The following is a 27,871-nucleotide window of genomic DNA, read 5'->3' as shown; positions in this document are numbered from 1 at the left end:
CATAGCTCTACAAAGTGACTGAAGCAGATTTTTGAAAAATGGCTTCCTTTGGCAGCCATCTTGGATTTAGTAAAAAGTGAAAGTACGCTATAACTCATGAACAATTTGCCAGATTTAAACCAAAGTTGGCATACAACATCCCTTCGATAAGATGATTATATGTTCATAAAAATATTTCCCATGATTCAAGTGGTTTTGGCGGCCATATTGAATTTATCAAAAAATGCAAAAAACCTCAAAAAATTATCTTCTTAAAAACTGCTTGCTTGGTTGACAATCAATTTAGCATATAGTATCTCTGTTGATAGCTCTACAAAGGTACTGAAGCAGATTTTTGAAAAATGGCTTCCTTTGGCAGCCATCTTGGATTTAGTGAAAAGTGAAATTACGCTATAAATTGTGAACAATTTTCCAGATTTCGACAAAACTTGGCATACAACATCCACTCAATAAGATGATTATGTGTTCATGAAAATATTTCCCATGACTCAAGTGGTTTTGGCGGCCATCTTGAATTTATCACAAAAATGCCAAAAACCTCAAGAAATTATTATCTTAAAAACTGCTTGCTTGTTTGACAATCTATTTAGCATATAGTATCTCTGTTGATAGCTCTACAAAGTTACTGAAGCCGATTTTCGAAAAATGGCTTCCTTTGGCAGCCATCTTGGATTTAGTAAAAAAGTGAAAGTACGCTATAACTTATGAACGATTTGCCAGATTTAAACAAAACTTGGCATACAACATCCGCTCAATGAGATGATTATATGTTCATGGAAATATTTCCCATGATTCAAGTGGTTTTGGCGGCCATGTTGAATTTATCACAAAAATTCAAAAAACCTCAAAAAATTATCTTGTTAAAAACTGCTTCCTTGTTTGAAAAGCAATTCAGCATATAGTATCTCTGTCGATAGCTCTACAAAGTTACTGAAGCAGATTTTTGAAAAATGGCTTCCTTTGGCAGCCATCTTGGTTTTAGTAAAAAGTGAAAGCACGCTATAACTTATGAACGATTTGCCAGATTTAAACAAAACTTGGCATACAACATCCGCTCAATGAGATGATTATGTATTCATAAAAATATTTCCCATGACTCAAGTGGTTTTGGCGGCCATCTTGAATTTATCAAAAAAATGCAAAAAACCTCAAAAAATTATCTTCTTAAAAACTGCTTGCTTGTTTGACAATCTATTTATCATATAGTATCTCTGTTGATAGCTCTACAAAGTTACTGAAGCAGATTTTCGAAAAATGGCTTCCTTTGGCAGCCATCTTGGATTTAGTCAAAAGTGAAAGTACGCTATAACTTATGAACGATTTGCCAGATTTAAACAAAACTTGGCATTCAACATCCGCTCAATGAGGTGATTATGTGTTCATGAAAATATTTCCCATGATTCAAGTGGTTTTAGCGGCCATCTTGAATTTATCAAAAAAATGCAAAAAACCTCAAAAAATTATCTTCTTGAAAAATTCTTGCCCGTTTGACAAAAAATTTAGCATATAGTATCTCTGTTGATAGCTCTACAAAGTTACTGACACAAATTTTTGAAAAATGGATTCCTTTGGAAGCCATCTTGGATTTAGTAAAAAGTGAAATTATGCTATAACTCATGAAAAAATTTTCAGATTGAAACCAAAGTTGGCACACAACATCACTGCAATAAGATGATTGTGTTCATGTAAATATTTCCCATGATTCAGGTAGCTTTGGCGGCCATCTTGAATTTATCAAGAAAAACGCAAAAAACCTTGAAAACATTTTCTCCTTCAAAACTGCCCGCTTGTTTGACTAGTATTTTAGAATATGGCACCTATGTTGAAAGCTCTACAAAGTTACTGAAACAGATTATTGAAAAATGGCTTCCATTGGCAGCCATCTTGGATTTAGTAAAAGAGAAAATGTTCTATAACTCATGAACTATTTGCCAGACTGATTCAAAATTCGGTATGTGGAATCTTTGCATTAAGTTTATCATATTCATATGAAATCAAATCCATATATTGTGTAGTTTGTCTGCCATCTTGCATTTAGTTAAAACAACAAAGCTTCCTAAAACTATTGTTACGACATATAGCCTCCGTGTAGTGAGTTGATTATGTTCGTGAATTTAATGTTAACTAGAAATGCCCTACAACATATGAATGAAATACTATTTATACAAATTTTAGCATATTTTATCCTTATATATTCATAACGTCTCAAATGTACTTTTATTAATGATGATATAAAAATAACGAAAATAATTATTTTTATTAACCAAAAGTATCACAGAATAAGGACTGCCATTCCCAGTGGATAAATATATATATTTGCATCCATTTGATTTAATTGCAAACATGTTAGTCAACAGTATATTATTCATTAGGTATGCCTAAACCTAATGTTATGAGAACTATTGTATATAGAGAAGAGAGATTGAAAAAAATATGGCACAATATGTGGGAAACCGATTAGATGGATATGGTTATGTGGTTCATCAAATATGCACAATTATAATATCCTGAACAGTTTTCAGTATGAATATGCATCTATTGGCATAATTGTGTCATGCATTCATTGTTCTAATCCTCACATGCATGTGTTTGTCAAGCCAGGGTACAGTAATATAAGAAACATTTGCTTGGGAGGTTCCCTAACATATAACTGAGTAAATCACGTAGTTTTGTTATTTCAGTAAAGAGTTATTTATTTTGGCAACATCAATTCTATTACATGTGGTTTGGGATATATATAATACAGTCATCTAAATAAGCAAATGATATTATATATCAGTACAGAAGTTCATTAGCTAAGTTCATAATGTGAAACAAAAAGAAACTGGTTTTTAAAATCTAATTGAAAATTAGAATTATAGTGAAATCATGTATATTCAACAACACTAGAATATATCACACGCACAAATAATTTTTTGACTGACACTGACATAATATATGCTCCTAGTACCTCACTAAATATATAATATATGGTCTTGTTACATATTCATAATACATATGACAAATATGAGTGCACAAATTCAGAGAACGCATGCTCGGTTTTCTTCTGTGAAAATATGTTTAACATAACATTGAGAAACAACAAGGCTACAGGATTAAAAATGAATTCTTACATTTCGTTGCTTTGAAGACATTGTTCTAACCATATTACAGTTTCGTTTATTTTACCTAAATAGATTCTGTATTTATGATAATAATTCGGCTAAAAGAAATAAGGTATAATTTACAACCCAGAAAAACAATAACAAAATCCTATTTCATTAACTAAACTACTCAAAACAGTTAGGGGGACACCAAAATAGCCTGATTCAAACATGATTTCTATTTTTCCAGTTACAACTACAATAAATTAGATCAAAATGCATGTTATGATAGCACATTTCACAGGAATGAAAATTATAATAATGAATGTATTATAATTGGTGACACAACAATGTACAACACATACACGATAATATGAACAGTTTATCCATCACATGACAATAAATTCTATGAATAGTTAATTGGGTTCATATTAGATGAATACCAAGTCGATCAAATTAGAATGTTTTGTCCAATATTGTCATCGTCGGCGTCCTCCGTCTAGGAAGACGATGGGTTGCACCATGATGTGGGTAAACTTGAGCAGCGTCTGTGATGGCTGTAGAGCCCAATTCTTGAGTGACAGTCCCTGTTACAGACCCCGCAAATGAAAACTGAGTTGTCTAGTGAGCTGGTAGATGCTTTACTCCTCAGTCGCTTCTGTCGCTGTTTTTCGTGTCTGTCCTGCTATGTGCTCTGGATGCCTTTGGTGACTGCTTGTCTCTATGCTGAGCGGTCATTGCCTGTTATCTCCCATGACTGTGTGTCTATGTGAGTAGCCTTGAGGTCTCTTTTACAGACATCAGAGAACCTAAGGCGTGGCCGACCAACTGGGCGTGTTCCTTCCTCTAGTTGACCGTACAGCAAGTCCTTTGGAAACGTTCCTTGTCCATATGACTAACATGACCCAGCCAGCGCAGTCATCTTTGACTCGACATGGCGAAGAATGATGTTGTTTTGGCCTTGCTGACAACTTCACGGTTGGTGATCTTGTCTTCCCAGGTGATCCATAATAGTCGACGTAGGCATCTCATGTGGTAGGCATTTAGTTTAGCTTCCTGTTTTGTGTAGGTTGCCCATGTTTCACTACTGTATATAAGAGTGCTGAGAACACATGCGTGGTAGACTTTCAACTTCGTGCTAAGAGTCAGGTTTTTGTGCTCCCAGACTCTCTTTGTCAGCTTGGACATCACTCCTGTGGCTTTTCCAATGCGTGCATTTATCTCTGTATCAAGGGGACAGGTTCTGAGAGATGTTTGAGCCCAAGTATCTGAAGTTGTTGACCACAGCCAACTGCGAGTCATTGATTGAATGGAGGGTGGTATTTAAGGGTTCTGTGCCATTACCTCCGTCTTCTTAATGCTGATTGTGAGCGCGAACTCTTTGCAGGCTTTAGAGACGTGGTCCATAAGTCATTGTAGACCGTCATGGGTGTGACTCGCAAGAACAGCATCATCAGCAAACGAGCACGTATCCTTGCTTAACACTGCTGCGAATGTCGGATGGTTCAGTTGAATCCCCGTCGAAGCTGACAGTGCCTTTCATGTCTGTATGAAAAGACTTGATGAGGCTTAGGAGCTTTGGTGGGCAGCCTATGCGCTGAAGAAGACTGAATAAGCCACTGCGGCTTACCAGGTCGAATGAAAGCCAAGTATAGAGATTGTCGCTTTTCCCTGCACTTTTCCTGGAGTTGCCTCAAAGAGAAAATCATGTCTATAATGGAGCGACCTGATCTCAAAGCACATTGTGATTCTGGATACACTCTTTCTGTGAGGGAACCGGTATTGACATAGGCAATATGTGACATCAAGTACATGGTGTGGCTCGGTTTACAATTCTAAACTTCTACAGCATATATTTGTTGTCCAGCAGGCTTATATGTTTGATGTAATTTGGCTATGGAGAGGGGGAGACGTTAATCAACTTGTATCATAATGCTGTCACCACATTAAGTGATTATGCTATCCGACTGTGGCATCGACAAAGTGTTAATCAGCCTGTATGAAATGATGCATGAGATCATTGACTTGGCTTGGTCACTCACTTTGGTATGATTTATGTTCCAAAGGCGCTGAATTTGACATTGATGGCCATAGTTTGGCTGTTAAAACCTGTGTCAAGATGGTATCACTCTCATCTAAAGTTGTCACAAATGGGTGGTTTAACCTTAGTCAATTCTGTGCTGTTGAAAAGCTTTGACACATATAGGTGTCAGTTATTATTCGTCCACTTCCATGTTCAAATTATTAATGACGTGGTGACATGCTTGGAGAATGTGTGACAACATAACATGCATTTCGAGCAGGTTTATGATAAACTTTTCAATTTCTTTGCTACATTTAATTTTCTAATATTGGAACCCAAACCAAACATGCAAGGTTGTGTCAATATAACAGTTACATAACATTAAACAATATATAATGTCAGAAGCAAGGTGTTCCCTAAATTGTTTTGAGTAGTATAGATAAAAATATATTTTTTATTGGGAGGGGGGCACTTGACGGATACTGTGTGAATAATTGAAATTATAAATGATGTTTTAAATTAAAGTTGCAATTACGTTACTGCTCTCCTGAAATTATTAGACCTCACAATATAGATTCTATATTCAAAGTCCTTAATTACATCATATATCTTGCATAACGACCTATACTATGTCCGTGTAAACAATTACATTATGGTAGTTAACATCATTACATTGATCAGCTAAACAATTTAACATAAAATAGATACAATAAATAAATGCCACGTAACTGCAACTATCTAATCTGTTAAAAAAAATAAATATGTTTTGTTATAAAAAATAAGTTAGCGAGATATCCATGTCAGTAAGTGCCCCCCTCCCAATCCTATAATGAGTGAAGTAGAGTGGGGTGGGTGAGCGTGTCCCTTAGTTTTACTTTCACGCCCAGGAATGTTATTCGTGCAGTAAAAGTAGAAAGGGAGTCTTAATATCTAAATACATTGAAATATTTCGCCTATAATAGACATATCACTTAAGTGTGATTTTAGCATTCCAGTTGTAGCAAATTGGAATTTCAATAATAATAAATCTAGGTTGAGTGTACCAAAATAATGATACTTTCAGAACCGAATAATCACAGCATCATGAAACCCATAATAAGTTTGTATAACTTCAACATTAAGAATGTCAGCGTTTTTAATGTATACATGGTCAATCAACGTTCCACTTTCTGTAGTTGGTAAGGCTACACATTGTTTGAATCCTTGCTTTTCCAAAATGTTCTGCACACTGGAAGACACAAGTATATTTTCGTTGAAATCACCAATAATAATGTTACTTGCAGATATTTTACTCATTTCACTAACCAGACACAATAGGTTTTCTCTAAACACATCAGCTTTATATGACCGCGGTCTATATATAACAGCTACTGACACACGTATGTCTTCCACATAAAAAGCTAAGTACTCCAAATTAGATACATGTAGCTTGAGGAATTCAGTACTTTTATGAATGCTAGAATAAACTGCTACACCTCCATGTGCCTGTTGTTTCAAATCTGATGTGATCTCATTAGATGTGTCATAAGATAATGACCGTGGTTTGTGATGAAAATCAAAATCGTTTAATTCCAATTCACTATATAGTTGCCCATCCAGTAGCCAGGTTTCTGTCAAACACATAAAATCAACATTAACAAGTCTTTTATCGCATTTGATGTCTTCAAAATGAGATAATAATCCTTCAACATTGAGTAGCAAGATAGTACATTGGCAAACCCTGTCTGACACTGATTTTGACGTCAAGTATTTTGGCATGCTTAATAGAGCTGATTCAATCTTTTCATTGCAATACATACTCGATTCCTTGAAATCTTGAATAATAAGGCCATCTAATGTCTTAACTCTACTCAAGGCTACATAAGCTTGCCCTGGAGAAAATATTTTATTCAATGATACTACAGCTTTCTCTACTGTTAATCCTTGTACTTTGTGTATAGTGCATGCATAAGCTAGCTTTAATGGATATTGTCTTCTAATGCCTCCACCATTGTTTACTCTGTCCTCTGATGGTTTTATAGGTGTGCTATTTGGTAATAATACAGAGAAGCTTCCAGATTTACTGCGTAGTTTAGTACCAACCTTCATGTTATCAAACACTACATATATACAGGATGGAAATATGTTATTGTCTTCAAAAGAAATATGTGAAATTTTGCCAAAAACACCATTCACTAGACCATCAGATACATCAATGTTTTTAATTAACATCACACGAGCATTTATAGCCAAAGTAATCGTCTTTGCCAAGTTTGTATTGTAGACTTTGACATAGTTCCTCTCCCTCTGTTCTAGTTTTTTAGTTTTAGTATTTCTAGAAAAGTCTTGAGCATTAATACATATGGGGTTTGAACATGTTAAATGAAGCATGTGTATATTACATTGATCCACATCTTTATTTGTTGCAAATATATGCATACCATTGTACTCTTCACCAGTTTCACATAGACGAAACATGTTCACAACACTTGCTGGTAATTCATCAGATTTTCTTCGTGTTCTGACGCTATTTAATGCCTCAGCAAACTGTTGATCTTGCTGCCTTACTACATCTGTTAATTCAGCAATAGCGAAATAATCATTCCACAGATCCATGCCTTCGCTACTAACATATAAAGCTTTTCCTTTTACAGGTGGTAATTGATAAAAATCGCCTACAGCAATCACAGAAACATTTCCAAATGGTGAATAGTCACCAGTCTGTTTGATTTGCCTTAATCTCCCATGTATATAACAAAGCAACTTCTTGTCAACCATTGAAATTTCATCAATAATAAGAATCTGCAGACTACTTAGTTTGGAACGAATGGTGGTTAATGTATCTTGTCCTAGTGGTTGATATGGCAATTTGGCATCAACTGCTATTGAGAAAGTACTATGGACAGTGGTTGCATTTATGTTGAACGCAGCTACACCGGTTGGTGCTGTTAACAGAACAGAAATATCATCTGGATTTGGTAGAATACGAGCAAGAATTCTTGAAGCCTCATAATACACAGCCTTGATAACATGCGATTTTCCTGTTCCTGCTCCTCCGCTTAAGAACATGTGAAATGGTGCAACATTCTTGCCATTAGCTTTATCTAAACACCATTGTCGAACAGTGTAAAATATATCACGCTGTTTATCATTAAGTGATCTCATCAATATTTTAGCCTCATCTTTGGACATTCCACACTGACTATATACTTCTTTACAAACGTCTTTTTTATCTTTGTGCAACAAGTCTGGAATTGAATCTTCACTTTCTGATTCATTAGATACCGAATTCGTACTAGCTGATTCTAAACATTCTAATCTTTCCTTCTCAGACTCTGGGTGAATTTGTGCCCATGCATCTTCTAAAATAGAGCATGACTCAAGCATTTGCTCAGCTGCATCAATAACATCAACATCTTTCTCAAACATTGCTTTATTTCTGTCAACTATAGATTTTACTCTTTCAGGCCAATTGTTCTTGTATTTCACAGCACCAGTTTGATAAAACTCTTCAAATGAATGGAATTGTTTAGGTTTCAACTGGCATTCAGCTCTATATGGTAGAAAAAGTTGCAATATACTTTGATAATGCTTTTCTGGTTGCTTAGTTACTGAAAATCTTGCATATCTGACAACTGCAGGATCAGTTCTTGTTCTCTTTTGCATATAACCTAGACCATTATTAAGTTTAATAACTTTATTGTTATCAATATTTCTTTTTCTTTCTACCTCTGACGTAGGTACAATTCTGTATTCAGAAGCAAAACTTGCAAGACACATGGTATTAATTTTATTTGGTCTATTCTTATAACGATCAAGCATACTTGTCATCCAAATGTTTTCATTGTTGAGATCTCCGCCTTTACTCATGCTCTTTAAAATTGCTAGTGGAAGACTCATTTTAATTGGAGTATCGCCTGTAGGAATAAATTGTACTTTTCTTGAGCATTCTTTTAACCTCAAATTACAAACTCTGTATACAGCCTCCTGAGCACTCAACTCACGGTTGTGAAGATATACACCTCCAATTTTTTTCATTGCAAGTTTTGCATCCATATTCCCTTCTTTTGATGCTTCCCTCTGTGCATGATCTAACAACAATCCCATTTCTCGTTCTGCTTTTGAAATGTAGCTAATAATGTACACAACACAACTGTAGGCATCCACAATATATTGTATGTCCATATTTGCATTCCAGCATCTCAGAAGATCTTTGTTATATTGATTTACCCAAACATCAGAAGGTTGGCGTTTTAAAACTATGCTTGTTTTCTTTGTCAACACGCTACACGCTTTCTCAAAGTTTTCTTGGGTTAATTCAATGTACGCAAACAAGGATGAAACAGATGTGAAGTTCTTTTCAGAATTGAGTAGTATATTCCAGATTTTTGTCAAAATTGCCATGGCTGTATCTTTAGTCATCTCATTTTGTTGGTCTGTTTCTTGATATTCTGATTCACTATCAACATAATTCTGTATGACATCATCAGTTTCAATTGTTTTCTCTTCTTTGTCATTAGATTTGTCTCCATCAGTTCGAACAATAAAGGTTTTTTCTGAAGGTGGACGTGGGAAATTAAATCTACAAGTAGTACCAAGTTTTCTGCAAGTTTTTGAATGTCTTGTACTGTGTTTTTGTACACTATTCACAATCTCATTAAGTTCTTCATCTTGTTCCGGAGATGGCATTTCACAAGTGACATATTTGTCCACAAAAGTTGTTACTTCTTCGTCATCATCTTTATCAATAATTGGTGCATTCTTTACCCAGAAAAGACAATGTGTATGAGGAGAACCACGTTGCTGAAATTCAACACGGTAAAAATAATCTACTATTTCGCCAATAGGTGCTGCAGGTGACATTATTACCTGTTTCAAAAAAGAGTGGAATCTGTGTTCAAACATTCGAGCTGCAGTTACAGGGTTGTTTCTTAATACAGAACATTTTTCAGACCAATCAAGCTCTTCAAAACTTCGTGTATCACCTTCTTCTCGAAGAATACATTCAATTATTTCAGGCCATCTCGTGTCAGCAGATGAAAATGAACAAAACCATGTAGGTATACCAAGCTGTCTTAACATTGCAAATAAATCTTTCTGTGCACTTTGCCAAAAAGGGGGTGTTCCACGGATGGGTTTCAAAAACTTGTATCCCTCATTGTGCTTAAGAATGTCAGTCAATGACTGTGAATTTGTTAGAGTTGCAGCTGTTACAGATTGACCACCTGCTTTACCAGAACCTTTGCGTAAAGCAATAGACACATTTGAGACAACTTGTTGTACTTCTGACAAATACTGAGCATAAAATATAAAATCTGTATTTTTTGCAAATCTACCATCTGCATTCATCAAACGAGTATGCAGATATCTTGACAATGTTATTTTTTCACTGCGTTTGTCATGAAATGTTGGTGATCCTTCAGGATACAATACAGGAAAAGACTTTGCTTCATTACCCTCATCCATTAACATTTTAACTGGACTATTTCCTTCAGCAGGGGCAATACAAGATATTTCATCAGAAGGTTGATCAAGAACTTCGGGTCCAACATCAACTGGTTGAAGACATGTATCTAAAAGTAATCCATCTTTTTCTTCTTCATTGTCCTCAAAATCTCTATTTTTTTCTTCAGAATGTTTTGAGGCACTATCTTCGCTATCTGGTGTTTCAATTTCTTCTTCAATTTTTGCTAAAGGATTAACCCAATTTTTGTTAAAACAAACATCACTATACCATTTATTGTTCTTCTGGAGATATACTAATGCATTCTTTATATGAGCCTCATTTACAAAGTGATACTGATAATGGCCCTTGTATGTTAGTTTCCGCTTCAGTTTTACTTTTATCATTTGGTCATCTGATTCACATCTTGGTAAAATGGATGTAGCTTTATCAATGCTAGAAGGGACACATACAACAGGTCCATGAACACCATTCTGTCCACCTTTTGGTAAAGCCAACATTTTCATAAAAGGTATGTGCAATGCCACCAAATGTTGTTCAAGAGAGTTTAAGCATTTTAATTCATCTGGAATAGGCTTCAGATTAAGATTGTTGGTAACTGCTTCACATGGAATTTTACCACTCAGAATTTTTCTTTGACAAGTGAAACAAATCCATAATTTACACTGTCCATTTTTCAAATATAAACATTCACTATCACTAGAACACACACTGCTACATTTGTGTAGATAATCTTTGGTAATACACTTATCTGCAATTAATACGACATTTCCACCTTTTTTGGTGTACACCTCTTTTTTACAGTGAATAACTTGATTTCTGAAAAGTCGCCGATGGCATACTGCACAGACAAAATCTGGTCCATAGGCAATTTCATTTCTAAACATATCCAATACATTTCTAAAATATTGTTTCTTATTTGATTCTATTAATCTCTTGGTGGGTGTTCTATTTAAAACATCTTTTCTATGCTGTTCATTCTTTTTATATTTTGTAGTACTCCTTGCCTTCACAGCTTCTCTGTGCGACTCATTGGTTTTATATTTTGTAGTACTCCTTGTCTTCACAGCTTCTCTGTGTGACTCATTGGTTTTATATTTTGTAGTACTCCTTGCCTTCACAGCTTCTCTGTGCGACTCATTGGATTTATATTTTGTAATACTTTTTGATTTCACTGCTTCTCTATGTGACGGATTATATTTATATTTTGCTCTGCTCCTTGTCTTCCAAACTTCCCTATGTATGTCATTTTGTTCATATTTTACTTTGCTTCTTGCCTTTAGAGATTCCCTGTGTGACTCATTATCTTTATATTTAGTAATGCTTCTAGATTTCACAGACTCCCTGTGTAATTCATCGTCTTTATATTTTGTAATGCTTTTTGACTTCAAAGCTTCTCTGTGAGACTTATTATTTGCATAATGTTGAATCATGTTCTTTTTTTTCCTCTGGCAAAAACTGTCATCATTGTAATATCGCTCTCGCTGTTTCTCTAGTTTACATTTATTAACAACATGTTGCTCAGTTTGTTTTCTTTGAAAATATTCTTTCAAACATTTAAGATAGGAACGTCTGCCCCGAGATCGTGTAATTTTTGCTGGTGTAGTTAAAGTGTTTGGTACATCATCTGACTCTATATTACTATCATTTTTAAATAATTTCATTGTTGTTCCAATATCAGTTTCTATGCTTTCTAAGCGTCTTTTCTTCATTCCAATTGTTGACACCCTGTCTTGTTCTATAATAATGCTCTGGGAGCAGTCACACAACATATCACCAGCATGCTTGACACATTCAATCACTTCATAATGTATTTCCATGGCGTGTTTTAAGTATATTGCTTTACCATTATTGGTTACACTCTTGTTAAGCTGATAGTTGGAGTATCTAATCCATTTACCTCTGCTAAATGTACAAATATCTGTTCTTAATAAATCAGCAGCTCCAAGTATTTCAACTTCTGTTGCCCATGTTTGAGCATATTGCATACCAGATACTATAATGTAATCATCAACAGACACATGGCCTGGTCTTAAAAAGGGGTAAAATACAGGGTTATTCTTCTTTAGATGATTTACAATGGCTAATCTGATTTGCATGTGGTTATCCTCACTTCCAGATAGTACATATGACAAAGCCCGGAAAAAACAATTACCATCCCCTTGGATAGATTTGGTTTTGCATGGTTCACCCATTTCAAAATTTTCAGTATGAAACCCAAATCTGTCTCTTTCATTTTGTAAACTAAGTTCAGTACACAATATTTGACACATCTCAGAGGACAAGGGTTTATATAAAAAAGGTGTATGATCTGATTCAACTAACTCCACTTCATTATCTGACTGTGTTTCACTGTCAATAACATGATACTTTTCAGCATTAACATTTATACCCGTAACTTCAAACTGTTCATTTTCATGCACGTGCATGGATACAGCAAGATCACAACAATGTTTATACACCATCTCAATACTACTGAACTTGATTACTATGCTTAATCCATCAGGTGCTACCATGCCTTTGGAATTTCTTGAATGTGAATCAAAGATCCAATAAAATCCATCATTCTTGATCACAGCAAATGCTGCTCCGCCAAATATAACAAAGCATGAATTATATTCAGTTAATGATATATCAAGAGCATTGTCAAATGGTGTAAGAAATGTGTTCTCATCATCACTTTCACCAATAATACCAAATAATGAGTCACCAACACTCAAAGTAAACTGGGTGTCAAATAAATCAACTGTTTGTGGTAATTCTGTCACCAATAACAGTTCTGAATTAACAGTTGTAGACTGTTGTAAAAAGCCATACAATTCATTACCAGTTTGCAGTATTATATCCAAGTCTTCCGATTCCCATGAATCTACATATTTGATTTGACTGAATATCATAGAAACTAAGCTATTTGCAACACACTGTTTTCCACTGTTATCTAGAAATTGATGATGACCTTGATGAAAACTTCCTTGTACTGAAGTTTTTAGCATGAACTTATTACCTGTTGTCTGATCATTAACATTTCCAACTGAATCATTTAAGAAATGAAATTGCTCTAATGAGAAACTCTCTGCAACATTATTTGTTTCTTCATCATGTACTTTATTAAAAACACTTCCAGCACTAATTTGCAACTCGTTCTGATCCCGAAAGATAATACTTACAGATTCATTCTGATCCCGAAGGACAATACTTTCTGATTCATTATGATCCCGAAGGACAGTATTGCTATGATCCCGAAGGACAGTATTGCTATGATCCCGAAGGACAGTATTGCTATGATCCCGAAGGACAGTATTGCTATGATCCCGAAGGACAGTATTGCTATGATCCCGAAGGACAGTATTGCTATGATCCCGAAGGACAGTACTTTCTGATTCATTATGATCCCGAAGGACAATACTTTCTGATTTATTATGATCCCGAAGGACAGTATCGCTTTGATCCCGAAGGACAGTATCGCTTTGATCCCGAAGGACATTGGTTGGTGGGTTTCTACCCAAGGCCAACCTCTTCTTTAGAGCTTCACCTCTCTTCCAACCTTTCTTTCGAGGCATCTGAAAGATACAATTGTCAAAATACGATTGATTTATTTAATATATTTGCTAAATTGAGCACTGTTTTTACTTACAAGAGATAGGTACATTGTTATTAAAATACAGATGCTACCTGTGTCAATTTCATTAGCAATACTGCTAATTTGCAAGCAAAACAGTGAGATAAATTGCAAACTTGCATTGTGACTTTTTTCCTTCACAGTTAAATACCACACAGCTGTCTTGAATTGGATCATCACACAAATACATGTACATAGGTCTGATGTCTGTGTTTATGATTTTTGAAGTTTATACAGTTGTTAATAAAGAGCTAAACATACACTCATATCTACCTCTAAACATGTTCAAACATGATCAAAGTGTTTGTGTGAATGAGATCTGGTTGTAAAAAATGGTTGATTTCAAAAATATGTTACCTAAAAATTGTGGACATACAGGTGTCTTGAATTAGAACACCATAAAACTTTATTTACTGCTTAGAATGTCTATTGAATTACTAAACTAAAAACCTGATTGGTCCAGATATGTATGCATAGGCTAGAAAGATTGACACATATATATATATCAATTCCCCAGTTGAGTGACAAAATGATCTACATATAGCACTAACTCCCACAAATCATGTGAACTTTGATATATTTTACCATAATGCTGACATGTAGTAATAATGTGTATAAGTATCAGATCACACTTCATTATTAACGGCTAATAAAATGTGTACATGTTTGATACATAATTTTTAACCAAATTAAAATTATATAAGGTATAGATCATAACAAATTCAACTTTCATGCCTAGACATATCTTACCTTTCAATATACAGGAATAGATTGTTATAGACTGCAAGTGAAATATAGAGAACTGTTAAATTATGCAACATAGTGAATTTACAATTATTATAGTAATGTGACGGTCAACACAGCAATTTTTGGTACTAATACACATAAATGGCAAACCTACACAGGAAAGTGTAACAAACAACTCTTTAATAAACATAATAAAAAATATTCACTGAATCTCTATTCACTAAACTATTCACTCTTCGCTACAAATTATTTAAAAAATTGTTCGCCCTGTTAATTGATTCAGATAGATTTCAGGAAACGTGAAATAGTAAATCATTACAACCAATGATTATTGACAAGGGGTCATTAACTTGACCAGTGGCTGAAACCGCAACATGCAGTTCGTACTATAGGTCAAAGGTCACAATACAAAATAAAACAAGTCATTGTCAATGACACGTCCCCGTTCCGTTCATATTTGAGTGACATATACATTCAAAGCAGCAACAATATGGATGTTGAACTGCATTCAGTAAAACAAAATAGCCACTAGTCAGCCATTTTTAACACAATCCAAACAAAAATTTAAACTAAATTTGCCCATGCATGACTAAGATTCAGTTCCGGTATGGTGAAAATGTGCAATTTTTGTAAATTTTTGACCTTAAAAGGACTGGCCCAAATGCACAGGCATATGTATGATATAATGTATAATGTGTATGTGAAGTTTGAACTTGATCTGTCCAGGCATGTCCGAGATATGGATCGAAAACTAAATTCTTTAAAACAAAATGGCCGCCAGTTGGCCATTTTGAACTTGATCCGAAGAAAAATTGGTATGCATCAAGCTTATATTATGTTTAATATATGCACTAAATCTGAACAAAATGGCCATTATTCAGCTATTGTTAAGCGGATCATGAAACAAATGCACATATCTATTTGTGACATGATGTACCATGTGTGTGTGAAGTTTGAACTTGATCAATCCAGACATGTCTCGGATACGGATCCAGAACTGAAATCTTTAAAACAAAATGGCCGCCAGTCGGCCATTTCAAGCCCGATCCAAAAAAAAATGACGTGCATCAAGGTCCTATTATGTTTAATGTATGTACCAAATTTGAACAAAATCTGTCCATGCATAACTGAGATCCGGGTCCGGAATGGTGAAAATGTGCGATTTTGATGCATTTTCGGCCTTAAAATGACCGCTATTCGGCTATCATTAATCAGATCATGAAAAAAATGCATGTGCATATGTCCCATATAATGTGTGATGTATGAGTGAAGTTTGAACTTAATCGGTCCATGCATGTTCGAGATACAGGTGATCATGGACGCACAGACGCACACAGGGCAAAACATAAGTCCCCGTTTTCGGACTACGTCCGAACGGGGACTAACAATCAGCCTGTCAGCTGAGATAGCCCCGATGTTAGCTGTTCAAAATTAGATATCATCATGAATTGAACAAATCTCAGATAGGTATACCTGAGGTACCTATATGTATGGTATCCAAGCAATAGGCTCAAAATCAACCATTAGATAGTCAAGTACACACAAGACGATTGAAATATCAATGCAACATACCCACAAATAACAAAAATAGCAATTAATTAAGGACCAGCAAGAAAATTTGGTAAAAAACACATGTGCAAAGAACCGGATGACTCCAGGTTTTGAAATTGTTAACACATACATTGGGGTAACCCTGAATCTCTGTCCCCAGCCAATATTTCCCCGACCAAATTGAATGGCCCCCTGGCCAATGAGCCATTTACATGTTTTTCTCACAAATTTTTATATATTTAACACCACTAGCCAATCTCTGGCTCAGGCCAAATTGAATGGCATACATACAAAATACGTTTTTTTAAATTCAGTCCCTCATCCCCTTGGCTTTATCGCCGATTTTTTCGTCGCCAGAGTGATTTACATCATCAATTTTGTTTCACAAGCGTCTCTAATAAATCTATCTAACCGCTGAACTGAATTAATGATATTATCAAAAAATCATAGAAGATTTGGCGAAAATCAGTCGTTTTTGGCATCAACATATTTTCGCTTGGAAACGCAATGGTGATAAGACTCGATTTTCAAGGACGCAGGTTGTATACAAGTATACAAGTACTGTCTACGATGTACTGCAAAATGGAAATAATATACTTATTTAACCATTGATTTTTGTACAAAACTCCAAGAACACAAAACAGACAACAAAAGACAAAAAAAAAAACTGCCGAGTACACTACACAGTCACTGTAGTCACACCAATAAGAAAAACATACAAATTAAATGTCAGTGAACACAATCTTTATAAAAAAAATTGCAGTTTGCAGCCTCTATGGACAAGTTCACAACCTCTAATATTGCAAAACTGTCAGTTGTGAACTGTACATTAAATCTTATTAGGATTTCCACATACAGTTACACAGATCAAAAAAAAAATCAATATTAAGACAGGAAAAATAATGCTTTTTTGTCAAGGGTATAAACTAAATTCTCTTATCCTGGGGGTATTTTTGTGAGTGTACAAGTATGCATTCAAATTATCAAAACTTCAAAAGTAATCATAGTACAAATGTTAAGTGAACAAAATTATCAATTATGATTTTGGATTTGTTGGAAAAGTGGCCGAATAGCTGTGACATTGTTTATTTGGTGATGAGAACTGCCAAGCCAGTTTATAAAACAGTGAACAAAGATTTTTTCGTAAATATTACCGACCACGAAAGACGCCAATCGCGAAATGTCTCTATATTACTGTCGAGTCATGGTAACTTATCGGCCAATTCACTTCCGCGTTTTACGTACATTGGCGAGTGGCGTTAAATATATAAAAAATTGCGAGAAAAACATGTAAATTAATAACTCATTGGCCAGGGGTCGGGGGCCAGAGATTCGGGTTACCTCATACATTGCTAGTTTTGGGAATTGAGGTTTGACCTTTCTAAATAATCGACACTATAAAATAGCGACATTGTTCAATTATTTCACCCATTATAGCTGTAAAATAATGTCTTTGTTTGTTTGTGCCGCTCAAATGACACGTCTGTGACTTTCTATATTTCCAAATTTATTAGACATGTGCAATGCTTTCAAAAGTTGAACACGATGCACGCACTTCCGGTCGACATGACTGGGCGACGCCATGATTGTTTTACACGATAAATGACTAGAAAATGCACAAAATCTATCATATTTAATATCTTACACCGAAAACTGGACCTGAGAATGCGACTACTAGACCTTTACATTTCGGATACGTTCACTTATAGTAACATATATTGTCATATATTATCAATATTCAACTTTTGAATCTCCGATCATAAAATAAACGTGTACTCACCAAAACGAAAGCGCAGCATATAAACTTCGACCGTCTGGTGGCGCTATATAGTTTTCACAGTCACGGCCTGAGAGACGGGTCGTTGTCCAAGTCCAACAGTCTTAGTTATACCATGGAACTATAAACCAGTTCCATGGTTATACTAGTAATTAGTAGTGCAATAAAATTTACGAAATCAGATCACACCTAGTTTTTTTTTCAGATTGATTTGTGGAAATGTTATGCCTTTATTTTAATCGTGTTCAAATGCAAAAATGTGCATATTTTGTACACGAATTAAAGTTATATATACTTGTAGAGGCTGTAAATATAAACGACGCTGTATTGATTGTCAGTGTTTTATCGAGTACATGACATGATTTATGTACGGTTTATACTAAGACTATACATGTGTTGTAATTTGATCAATATTAAAGTACGCGTCTGTCACTGCTAGACCGTCGTTTTATGTAACTGTTATGATATGACAGTTTATACCGGGCATACTCTGTCCCGGGACTCGCCCACACAGATGTAAACAAAATATTATACATATTAATTTTATAACCAGAACTTGACATGACTTAGACGTCTCTGGTATCATATTGACAACATAATTTTACAACATATATATAATAATAATTATAAGTTATTAAACTAAGTACAAGATGGAATGCGAGAACTGGAGCACATGTGCAAGAAAATATTTAAAATGTTTTGTTTATGGTGCGGCAATTAACAATTTCAAAAACGACTATAGGTCCCATCATGTAAGTTCCGTGGTTACATGCAGTTCTAGTATAATGTGCGCCCTCTATGGCAGCCAGGCCGCAGAAACTTCTTAATACATCTCCACAATGAAGCCTCATATTTTACGCTAACATGACATGCGTTATATTTTAGTATTTAAAATGTTTTCAGGCTATTTCAAATGTGAACATCCTGACGGTGAACCTTGTTATTTAAATACACGCATTGCCGGATTAGTGAGTCACAAGAAATTAATTCATCCAATAAAGAAAGAAACTGTATAATGAAATCACTGCCATCGCCGCTATGTTAACCAGCCATGGTTAAACAACATGCTTGATTTAAATTACTATGACAAACAGTAAACTACAGAAAGAGTCATGTCTAGCAAATATCATCAATAAAATCTTTAACGGTCATGTGACCTTGGCCGCCATATTGGATTTTCTGAAAATGACAAAAAACTTTAAAAATCTTCTTTTTAAAAATGGCTCATTCCTATGATAAGAAATTTGCTTTGCAGCACCTATGTTGATAGCTCTACAAATTTAATGAAGCAGATTTTTGAAAAATGGCTTTCTTTAGCAGCCATCCTGGATTTAGTAAAAAGTGAAGTTACGCTATAAGTCATGAACAATTTGCCAGATTGAAACCAAAGTTGGCATACAACATCCGTTCAATGCGGTGATTATGTGTTCATGAAAATATTTCCCACGATTCAAGTGGTTTTGGCTGCCATCTTGAATTTATCCAAAAAATGTAAAAAAAAAATCAAAAAATCATTTTCTTAAAAACTACCCGCTTGTTTGACATGGAATTTAGCATATAGTATCTCTCTTGATAGCCCTACAAAGCTACTGAAACAGATTTTTGAAAAATGGCTTCATTTGGCAGCCATCTTAAATTTAGTAAAAAGTGAAATTTCGCTATAACTCATGAACAATTTGCCAGATTTAAACCAAAGTTGGCATACAACATCCGTTCAATATGATTATGTGTACGTGAAAAAATTCCCCATGATTCAAGTAGTTTTGGCGGCCATCTTGAATTTATCACAAAAATGCAAAATACCTCCAAAAAAATCATCTGTATTATGAATAACATTGGACAGATGACTATCAATGGTTATGTCTGTTGATTCCAGTGTGGTTCATAAACCAAAATACCAGAGGACTTGTTAAGAACATTGCATTCTAGACATGAAACGTTCGTCAAATAATCACATCAAGCAAGTGCAATTTGCCATCAGCCATGCAGGCTCGAAACCCGTCATTGCTGCTATGCAGCTATATTTATTATTATTAGGCTTTCAAGTCCCTTCAGGCTTGAAAGCCTATTGTTTTTGTTATGTTTATTATTATTATTATTATTATTCTTCCGCCAACTTCAAACGACTTCTTCTCTGAAACGGCTGGACCGTTTTGCCTGAAAATTTGTATATACCTTCTACATGTCATGCCATTAAAAGTGACTGAAACAGATTTTCGATTAGTCACGTGGTTCGGCCGCCATCTTGGAACTCATTAAATATGCATGTCTCTTGTATCTCAAAAACTATTGCATGTATAAACATGGAACTAACGGTATATTGAAGGCAACGGACAAGAGAATTGGCCAAAATATTCGTTGACCATATATGGTCATAGAACTCATTAAATATGCATTTCTCTTATATCTCAAGCACTATTGCATGTACAAACGTGAAACTGACGCTATATTGAAGGAAATGGTGAAGAGAATGAGCCAACATATTCGTTGACCATATAAGGTCATATACCTCATTAAATATGCATACCTATAATATCTCAGGCACTATTGCACATACAGACATGGAACCATTGCTATATTGAAGGCTTTGGACAAGAGAAATTGTCAACATCTTCAATGACCATATATGGTCATATAACTCATTAAATATGCATGTCTCCAATATCTCAAGCACTATTGCATGTACAAACATGGAACTAACGGTATACCGAAGGCAATGGACAAGAAAATTGACCAACATATTCGTTGACCATATATGGTCATAGAACTCATTAAATATGCATGTCTCCAATATCTCAAGCACCATTGCAAGTATAAACATGGTACCAATGATATATTGAAGGCAATGGACAAGAAAATTGGTCAACACATCCGTTGACCATATATGGTCATAGAACTCATTTAATATGCATGTCTCTAATATCACAAGCGCTATTCCATGTACAAACATGGAACAAACACTATATTGAAGGCAATAGAAAAGAAAATTGGCCAACATATCCGTTGACCATATATGGTCATAGAACTCATTAAATATGCATGTCTCTAATATTTCAAGCAGTATTGCATGTACAGACAGGGTACCAACGCTATAATGAAGGCAATGGAAAAAAGAATTGGCCAACATATCCGTTGACCATATATGGTCATAGAACTCATTAAATATGCATATATATAATATATCGAGCACTATTGAAGTTAGAGACATGGAAATAGCGCCTTAATGAAGACATTGGGCCAGAACGTCGTGTAACCTACACGTATATACATTGCACAAATCAAATCTTCAAACTTTTTTTTTCAAATTTAATGGTGTTATGGCCCTTCAGGCTTGAAAGCCGTTAATAGCTGCTCTGCAGCTATATTTATTCTTATTATTTTTCCACCGTTTTTTAAAGCACTGTAACTTGAGAAATAATGCTGCAATTCATTTGCTATTTGCCATGTTCATAAAGGGCCATGAGTTGCGGTGCATATCCAAAAACCAGCCATGTAGGTCACATGACCTGGCCGCCATCTTAGGTAGAACGCAAACCGGAAGTGCTCAATTGCACCACTTTCTGAGGGTCTAGGAACTTCCGGTTTTTTTGTGTGGCATCATTAGCTCATGTCTAGCAAATATCAGCAATAAAATCTTTAGCGGTCATGTGACCTTGGCCGCCATATTGGATTTTCCGAAAATTGACAAAAAACTTTTAAAATCTTCTTCTCAAAAATGGCTCCTTCATGTGATTATACATTTGCTTTGCAGCACCTATGGCCATAGCTCTACAAAGTGACTGAAGCAGATTTTTGAAAAATGGCTTCCTTTGGCAGCCATCTTGGATTTAATAAAAAGTGAAAGTACGCTATAACTCATGAACAATTTGCCAGATTTAAACCAAAGTTGGTATACAACATCCCTTCAATAAGATAATTATGTGTTCATAAAAATATTTCCCATGGTTCAAGTGGTTTTGGCGGCCATATTGAATTTATCAAAAAATTGCAAAAAACCTCAAAAAATTATCTTCTTAAAAACTGCTTGTTTGTTTGACAATCAATTTAGCATATAGTATCTCTGTTGATAGCTCTACAAAGTTACTGTGGCAGATTTTCGAAAATTGGCTTCTTTTGGCAGCCATCTTGGATTTAGTAAAAAGTGAAAGTACACTATAACTGATGAACGATTTGCCAGATTTAAACAAAACTTGGCATACAACATCCGCTCAATGAGATGATTATGTATTCATGGAAATATTTCCCATGATTCAAGTGGTTTTGGCGGCCATGTTGAATTTGTCACAAAAATTCAAAAAACATCAAACAATTATCTTGTTAAAAACTGCTTCCTTGTTTGAAAAGCAATTCAGCATATAGTATCTCTGTCGATAGCTCTACAAAGTTACTGAAGCAGATTTTTGAAAAATGGCTTCCTTTGGCAGCCATCTTGGATTTAATAAAAAGTGAAAGTACGCTATAACTCATGAACAATTTGCCAGATTTAAACCAAAGTTGGCATACAACATCCCTTCAATAAGATGATTATGTGTTCATAAAAATATTTCCCATGATTCAAGTGGTTTTGGCGGCCATATTGAATTTATCAAAAAATTGCAAAAAACCTCAAAAAATTATCTTGTTAAAAACTGCTTCCTTGTTTGAAAAGCAATTTAGCATATAGTATCTCTGTTGATAGCTCTACAAAGTTACTGAAGTAGATTTTTAAAAATGGCTTCCTTTGGCAGCCATCTTGGATTTAGTAAAAGAGAAAAAGTTCTATAACTCATGAACTATTTGTCCTTGCATTAAGTTTATCATATTCCTGTGAAATCAAATCCATATGTTGTGTAGTTTGTCTGCTATCTTGCATTCTAGACATGAAACGTTCGTCAAATAATCACATCGAGCAAGTGCAATTTGTCATGAGCCACGCAGGCTCGAAACCCGTCATCGCTGCTATGCAGCTATATTTATTATTATTATTTTTCCGCCGTTTTTATAAATCACTGTAACTTGAAAAATAATGCTGCGATTGAATAGGCATTTTGCATGCTGATGAAGGGCCATGAGTTGTGGTGCATACCCCAAAACCAGCCATGTAGGTCACATGACCTGGCCGCCATCTTAGGTAGAACACAAACCGGTAGTGCTCAATTGCACCACTTTCTGAGGGTCTAGGAACTTCCGGTTTTTTTGTGTGGCATCATTGGCTCATGTCTAGCAAATATCAGCAATAAAATCTTTAGCGGTCATGTGACCTTGGCCGCCATATTGGATTTTGTGAAAATTGACAAAAAAATTTTAAAATCTTCTTCTCAAAAATGGCTTGTTCGTATGATTAGACATTTGCTTTGCAGCACCTACGGCCATAGCTCTACAAAGTGACTGAAGCAGATTTTTGAAAAATGGCTTCCTTTGGCAGCCATCTTGGATTTAGTAAAAAGTGAAAGTACGCTATAACTTATGAACGATTTGCCAGATTTAAACAAAACTTGGCATACAACATCCGCTCAATGAGATGATTATGTGTTCATGAAAATATTTCCCATGATTCAAGTGGTTTTGGCGGCCATGTTGAAATTATCACAAAAATTCAAAAAACCTCAAAAAATTATCTTGTTAAAAACTGCTTCCTTGTTTGAAAAGCAATTTAGCATATAGTATCTCTGTCGATAGCTCTACAAAGTTACTAAAGCAGATTTTCAAAAAATGGCTTCCTTTGGCAGCCATCTTGGATTTAGTAAAAAGTGAAAGTACGCTATAACTTATGAACGATTTGCTAGATTTAAACAAACCTTGGCATACAACATCCGCTCAATGAGATGATTATGTGTTCATGGAAATATTTCCCATGATTCAAGTGGTTTTGGCGGCCATGTTGAATTTATCACAAAAATTCAAAAATCCTCAAAAAAATATCTTGTTAAAAACTGCTTGCTTGTTTGAAAAGCAATTTAGCATATAGTATCTCTGTTGATAGCTCTACAAAGTTACTGAAGTAGATTTTTAAAAATGGCTTCCTTTGGAAACCATCTTGGATTTAGTAAAAGAGAAAAAGTTCTATAACTCATGAACTATTTGTCCTTGCATTAAGTTTATCATATTCCTGTGAAATCAAATCCATATGTTGTGTAGTTTGTCTGCTATCTTGCATTCTAGACATGAAACGTTCGTCAAATAAGCACATCGAGCAAGTGCAATTTGTCATGAGCCACGCAGGCTCGAAACCCGTCATCGCTGCTATGCAGCTATATTTATTATTATTATTCTTCCGCCTAAATTTTTGGTCACGCTTTATGTCAACACCGTTGGACCGATCAGTTCCATACTTGCCACAATGGTAAAGCTGTATGAGATCTGGTGCATATCCTAAGTTCAGACACATAGGTCACATGACCAGGCCGCCATCTTGGATTAAAGGCGAAATTTTCAATGCCGAATTGCGCACCTTTATGAGGGTCTGAGTGCTCCAATTTTTTTATGATAGTAGCAGTGCGACAAGGGCTACAAATTTCATCAAAAAAAACTTTAGCGGTCACGTGACTTTTTTTTTTTGAATTTTTTTAAATTTTGTTTTACATCTCATTTGCATAATTTTCGACAAATTAACTAACCCTGAATAACTTTGAAAGATCATATGACATAGTATTTAATTCCAAAATATTGAGTCCAGGCGAAAAGCCGTTTTTTATAAGAAGATTTTAGAATGTTTTTTCATATTTTTTTGTTCTTTTATATGGTCACGTGACCTCATTTTATAGACATAATTGCAATATCTCAAGCACTGTTACATATAGGTACATGCAACCAGTGCAATATTGAAGTGATGGTACATGAAATTCTACTAACAAACAAGATGACCATATATGGTCATGTGATCTCATTAAATATGCATAAATGTAATATATCAAGCACTGTTACAGATAGGGACATGCAACCTGTGCAATATCGAAGCTATAAGACACGAGATGTGACTAACTAATGTGATGACCATATATGGTCATGTGACTTCATCAAATATGCATAAATGTAATAACTCAAGCACTGGTACAGATAGGAGCATGCAAACAGTGCAATATTGAAGCTATTGCACAACAGAAGTGACTAACACATCCGATGACCATATATGGTCATGTGACCTCATCAAATATGCATAAATGTTATATCTCAAGCACTGTTACAGATAGAAACATGCAACCTGTGCAATATCGAATCTATGGAACAAGAGATGTGACTAACTAATGTGATGACCATATATGGTCATGTGACCTCATCAAATATGCATAAATGTTATATTTGAAACACAGTAACAGATAGAAACACACAACCTGTGCAATATCGAAGCTATGAGACAAGATATGTGACTAACACATCTGATGCCCATACACAGTCATGTGACATCATTAAATATTCATAAATGTAATAACTCAAGCACTGTTACAGACGGGAACATGCAACCTGTGCAATATCGAATCTATGGAACAAGAGATGTGACTAACTAATGTAATGACCATATATGGTCATGTGACATTAAATATGCAAGATTGTAATACCTTAAGCACTGTTACAGACAGGAACATGTAACATGTTTAGTATGAAGGCCATGCAATTTCCTTTAATATATTATTGTCAATGATGCTGATTTTGGAACGCTGCTAATAAGGCAGTGGGCTCGAAACCCGACATTGCTGCAACGCAGCTATATTTAGGGTTTCGAGCCCATTTGGTCGAAACCCTTTTGTAATTGTTCCGTTTATTATTAGGTTTTCAAGACACATGTCTTGGAAACCTTTTGTAATTGTTATGTTTTTTATTATTATTATTATTATTATTCCGCCAGATTTTTCGCTAAGCGCCATTCGAACACCGTTGCACATATCTTGAAAATGTTTGCACATGTTTGTAAAGTCTGATGAGATCTAGTGCATATCCTAAGATGACGCATATTGGTCACGTGGTACGGCGGCCATTTTGAATTTAAGGCGAAAAATGGCATGCTCATTTAAACACCTTTCTGAGGGTCTAGGAGTCTCAAACTTTCACTTAAAAGAAGCATTGGCCCTAGAGCTACGTATTTCATGAAAAAAAAGTTGAACGGTCATGTGACTTTTTTTTCTAGAATTTTCTAAAATATTGTTTTGCATCTTATTTGCATAATTTTGATCGTATCGAAATTCCACGCCATAATTTTGAAGAACATCATACATACTACAGATTAATCAAAGAATCATGCAAGTGCGACCAGTAGTTTTGGAGCAGTTGATTTATGAATATTTTTCACATTTTATAATAGTCAGCAATGTTGCATTATGGGAAAGGGGGGAGGGCCCATATACGATACACATTGAATTGACATATATTGAGAACTATTGCACATACACACATGGAACTAACGCTATATTGAAGTCATTGGACAATATAATTGACCAAAATATTGGATGACCATATATGGTCATGCAACTCATTAAATATGCATGTCTCTAATATCTCAGGCACTATTGCAAGTACAAACATGGAACCAACGCTATATTGAAGACATTGGCCGAGAGAATTGACTAACATATTCGATGACCATATATGGTCATAGAAGTCATTAAATATGCATATCCATAATATCTCGAGCACTTTTAAAGACAGAGACATGTACCCAAATCTATATTGAAGGCATTGGGCAAAAAAATTGACCAACATATAAAATGACCATATATGGTCATAGAACTCATTAAATATACATGTCTCTAATATCTCATGCACTATTGCAAGTACAAACACGGAACCAACGCTATATTGTAGATATTGAAGAAGAGAATTGACCAACACAATCGATGACCATATATGGTCATAGAACTCATTAAAAATGCATATCCATAATATCTCGAGCACTTTTAAAGATAGAGACATATACCCAAACTTATATTGAAGGCATTGGACAAGAAAATTGACCAACATATTCGATGACCATATATGGTCATAGAACTCATTAAATATACATGTCTCTAATATCTCAGGCACAATTGCAAGTACAAACATGGAACCAATGCTATATTGAAGACATTGGAGAAAAGAATTGACCAGCACAGTCAATGACCATATATGGTCATAGAACTCATTAAAAATGCATATCCATAATATCTCCAGCACTTTTAAAGATAGAGACATGTACCCAAACTTATATTGAATGCATTGGACAAGAAAATTGACCAACATATTCGATGACCATATATGGTCACAGAACTCATTAAACATGCATGTCTTTAATATCTCAGGTACTATTGCAAGCACAAACGTGGAACCAATGCTATATTGAAGACATTGGACAAAAGAATTGACCAACGCAGTCGATGACCATCTATGGTCATATAACTCATTAAATATGCATGCTTCTAATATCTCAGGCACTATTGCAAGTACAAACATGGAACCAATGCTATATTGAAGACATTGGACAAAAGAATTGACCAACACATTCGATGACCATATATGGTCATAGAACTCATTAACCATAATATCTCGATCACTTTTAAAGATATAGACATGTACCCAAACCTATATTGAAGACATTGGACAAGAGAATTGACCAACATAGTTGATGACCATATATGGTCATATAACTCATTAACCATAATATCTCGATCACTTTTAAAGA

The 27,871-nt window shown here is 35.0% G+C and overlaps 1 protein-coding gene and 1 long non-coding RNA gene across 2 annotated transcripts; both read right to left on the bottom strand.

Moving 5' to 3' along the window:
• Positions 1-6,165: 6,165 nt before the first annotated feature.
• Positions 6,166-13,542, bottom strand: LOC146725526 (uncharacterized). Its single transcript, XM_085496332.1, has one exon. It carries the CDS (start codon positions 13,540-13,542, stop codon positions 6,166-6,168), a length of 7,377 nt encoding a protein of 2,458 aa, XP_085352458.1.
• Positions 13,543-13,630: 88 nt separating this feature from the next.
• Positions 13,631-18,306, bottom strand: LOC146725525 (uncharacterized). Its single transcript, XR_014928686.1, has 3 exons — positions 18,247-18,306; positions 14,919-14,949; positions 13,631-14,109 (listed from the first exon to the last, which is right to left on the bottom strand). It is a non-coding gene; the product is annotated as an uncharacterized LOC146725525 (long non-coding RNA).
• Between the last annotated feature and the right edge of the window lie 9,565 nt (positions 18,307-27,871).

This window comes from Saccoglossus kowalevskii, unplaced genomic scaffold (assembly GCF_978046115.1).
Source record: "Saccoglossus kowalevskii unplaced genomic scaffold, keSacKowa6.1 SCAFFOLD_149, whole genome shotgun sequence".
NCBI classification, from domain to species: Eukaryota; Metazoa; Hemichordata; class Enteropneusta; family Harrimaniidae; genus Saccoglossus; species Saccoglossus kowalevskii.
Note: the sequence above shows the minus strand (reverse complement) of the source record. Positions and strands in the feature narration are given on the sequence as shown.

Excerpts from the sequence above, each read along its gene's own strand:
- LOC146725526 (XM_085496332.1), bottom strand. The coding sequence starts at position 13,542 with ATGCTAAAAACTTCAGTACAAGGAAGTTTTCATCAAGGTCATCATCAA.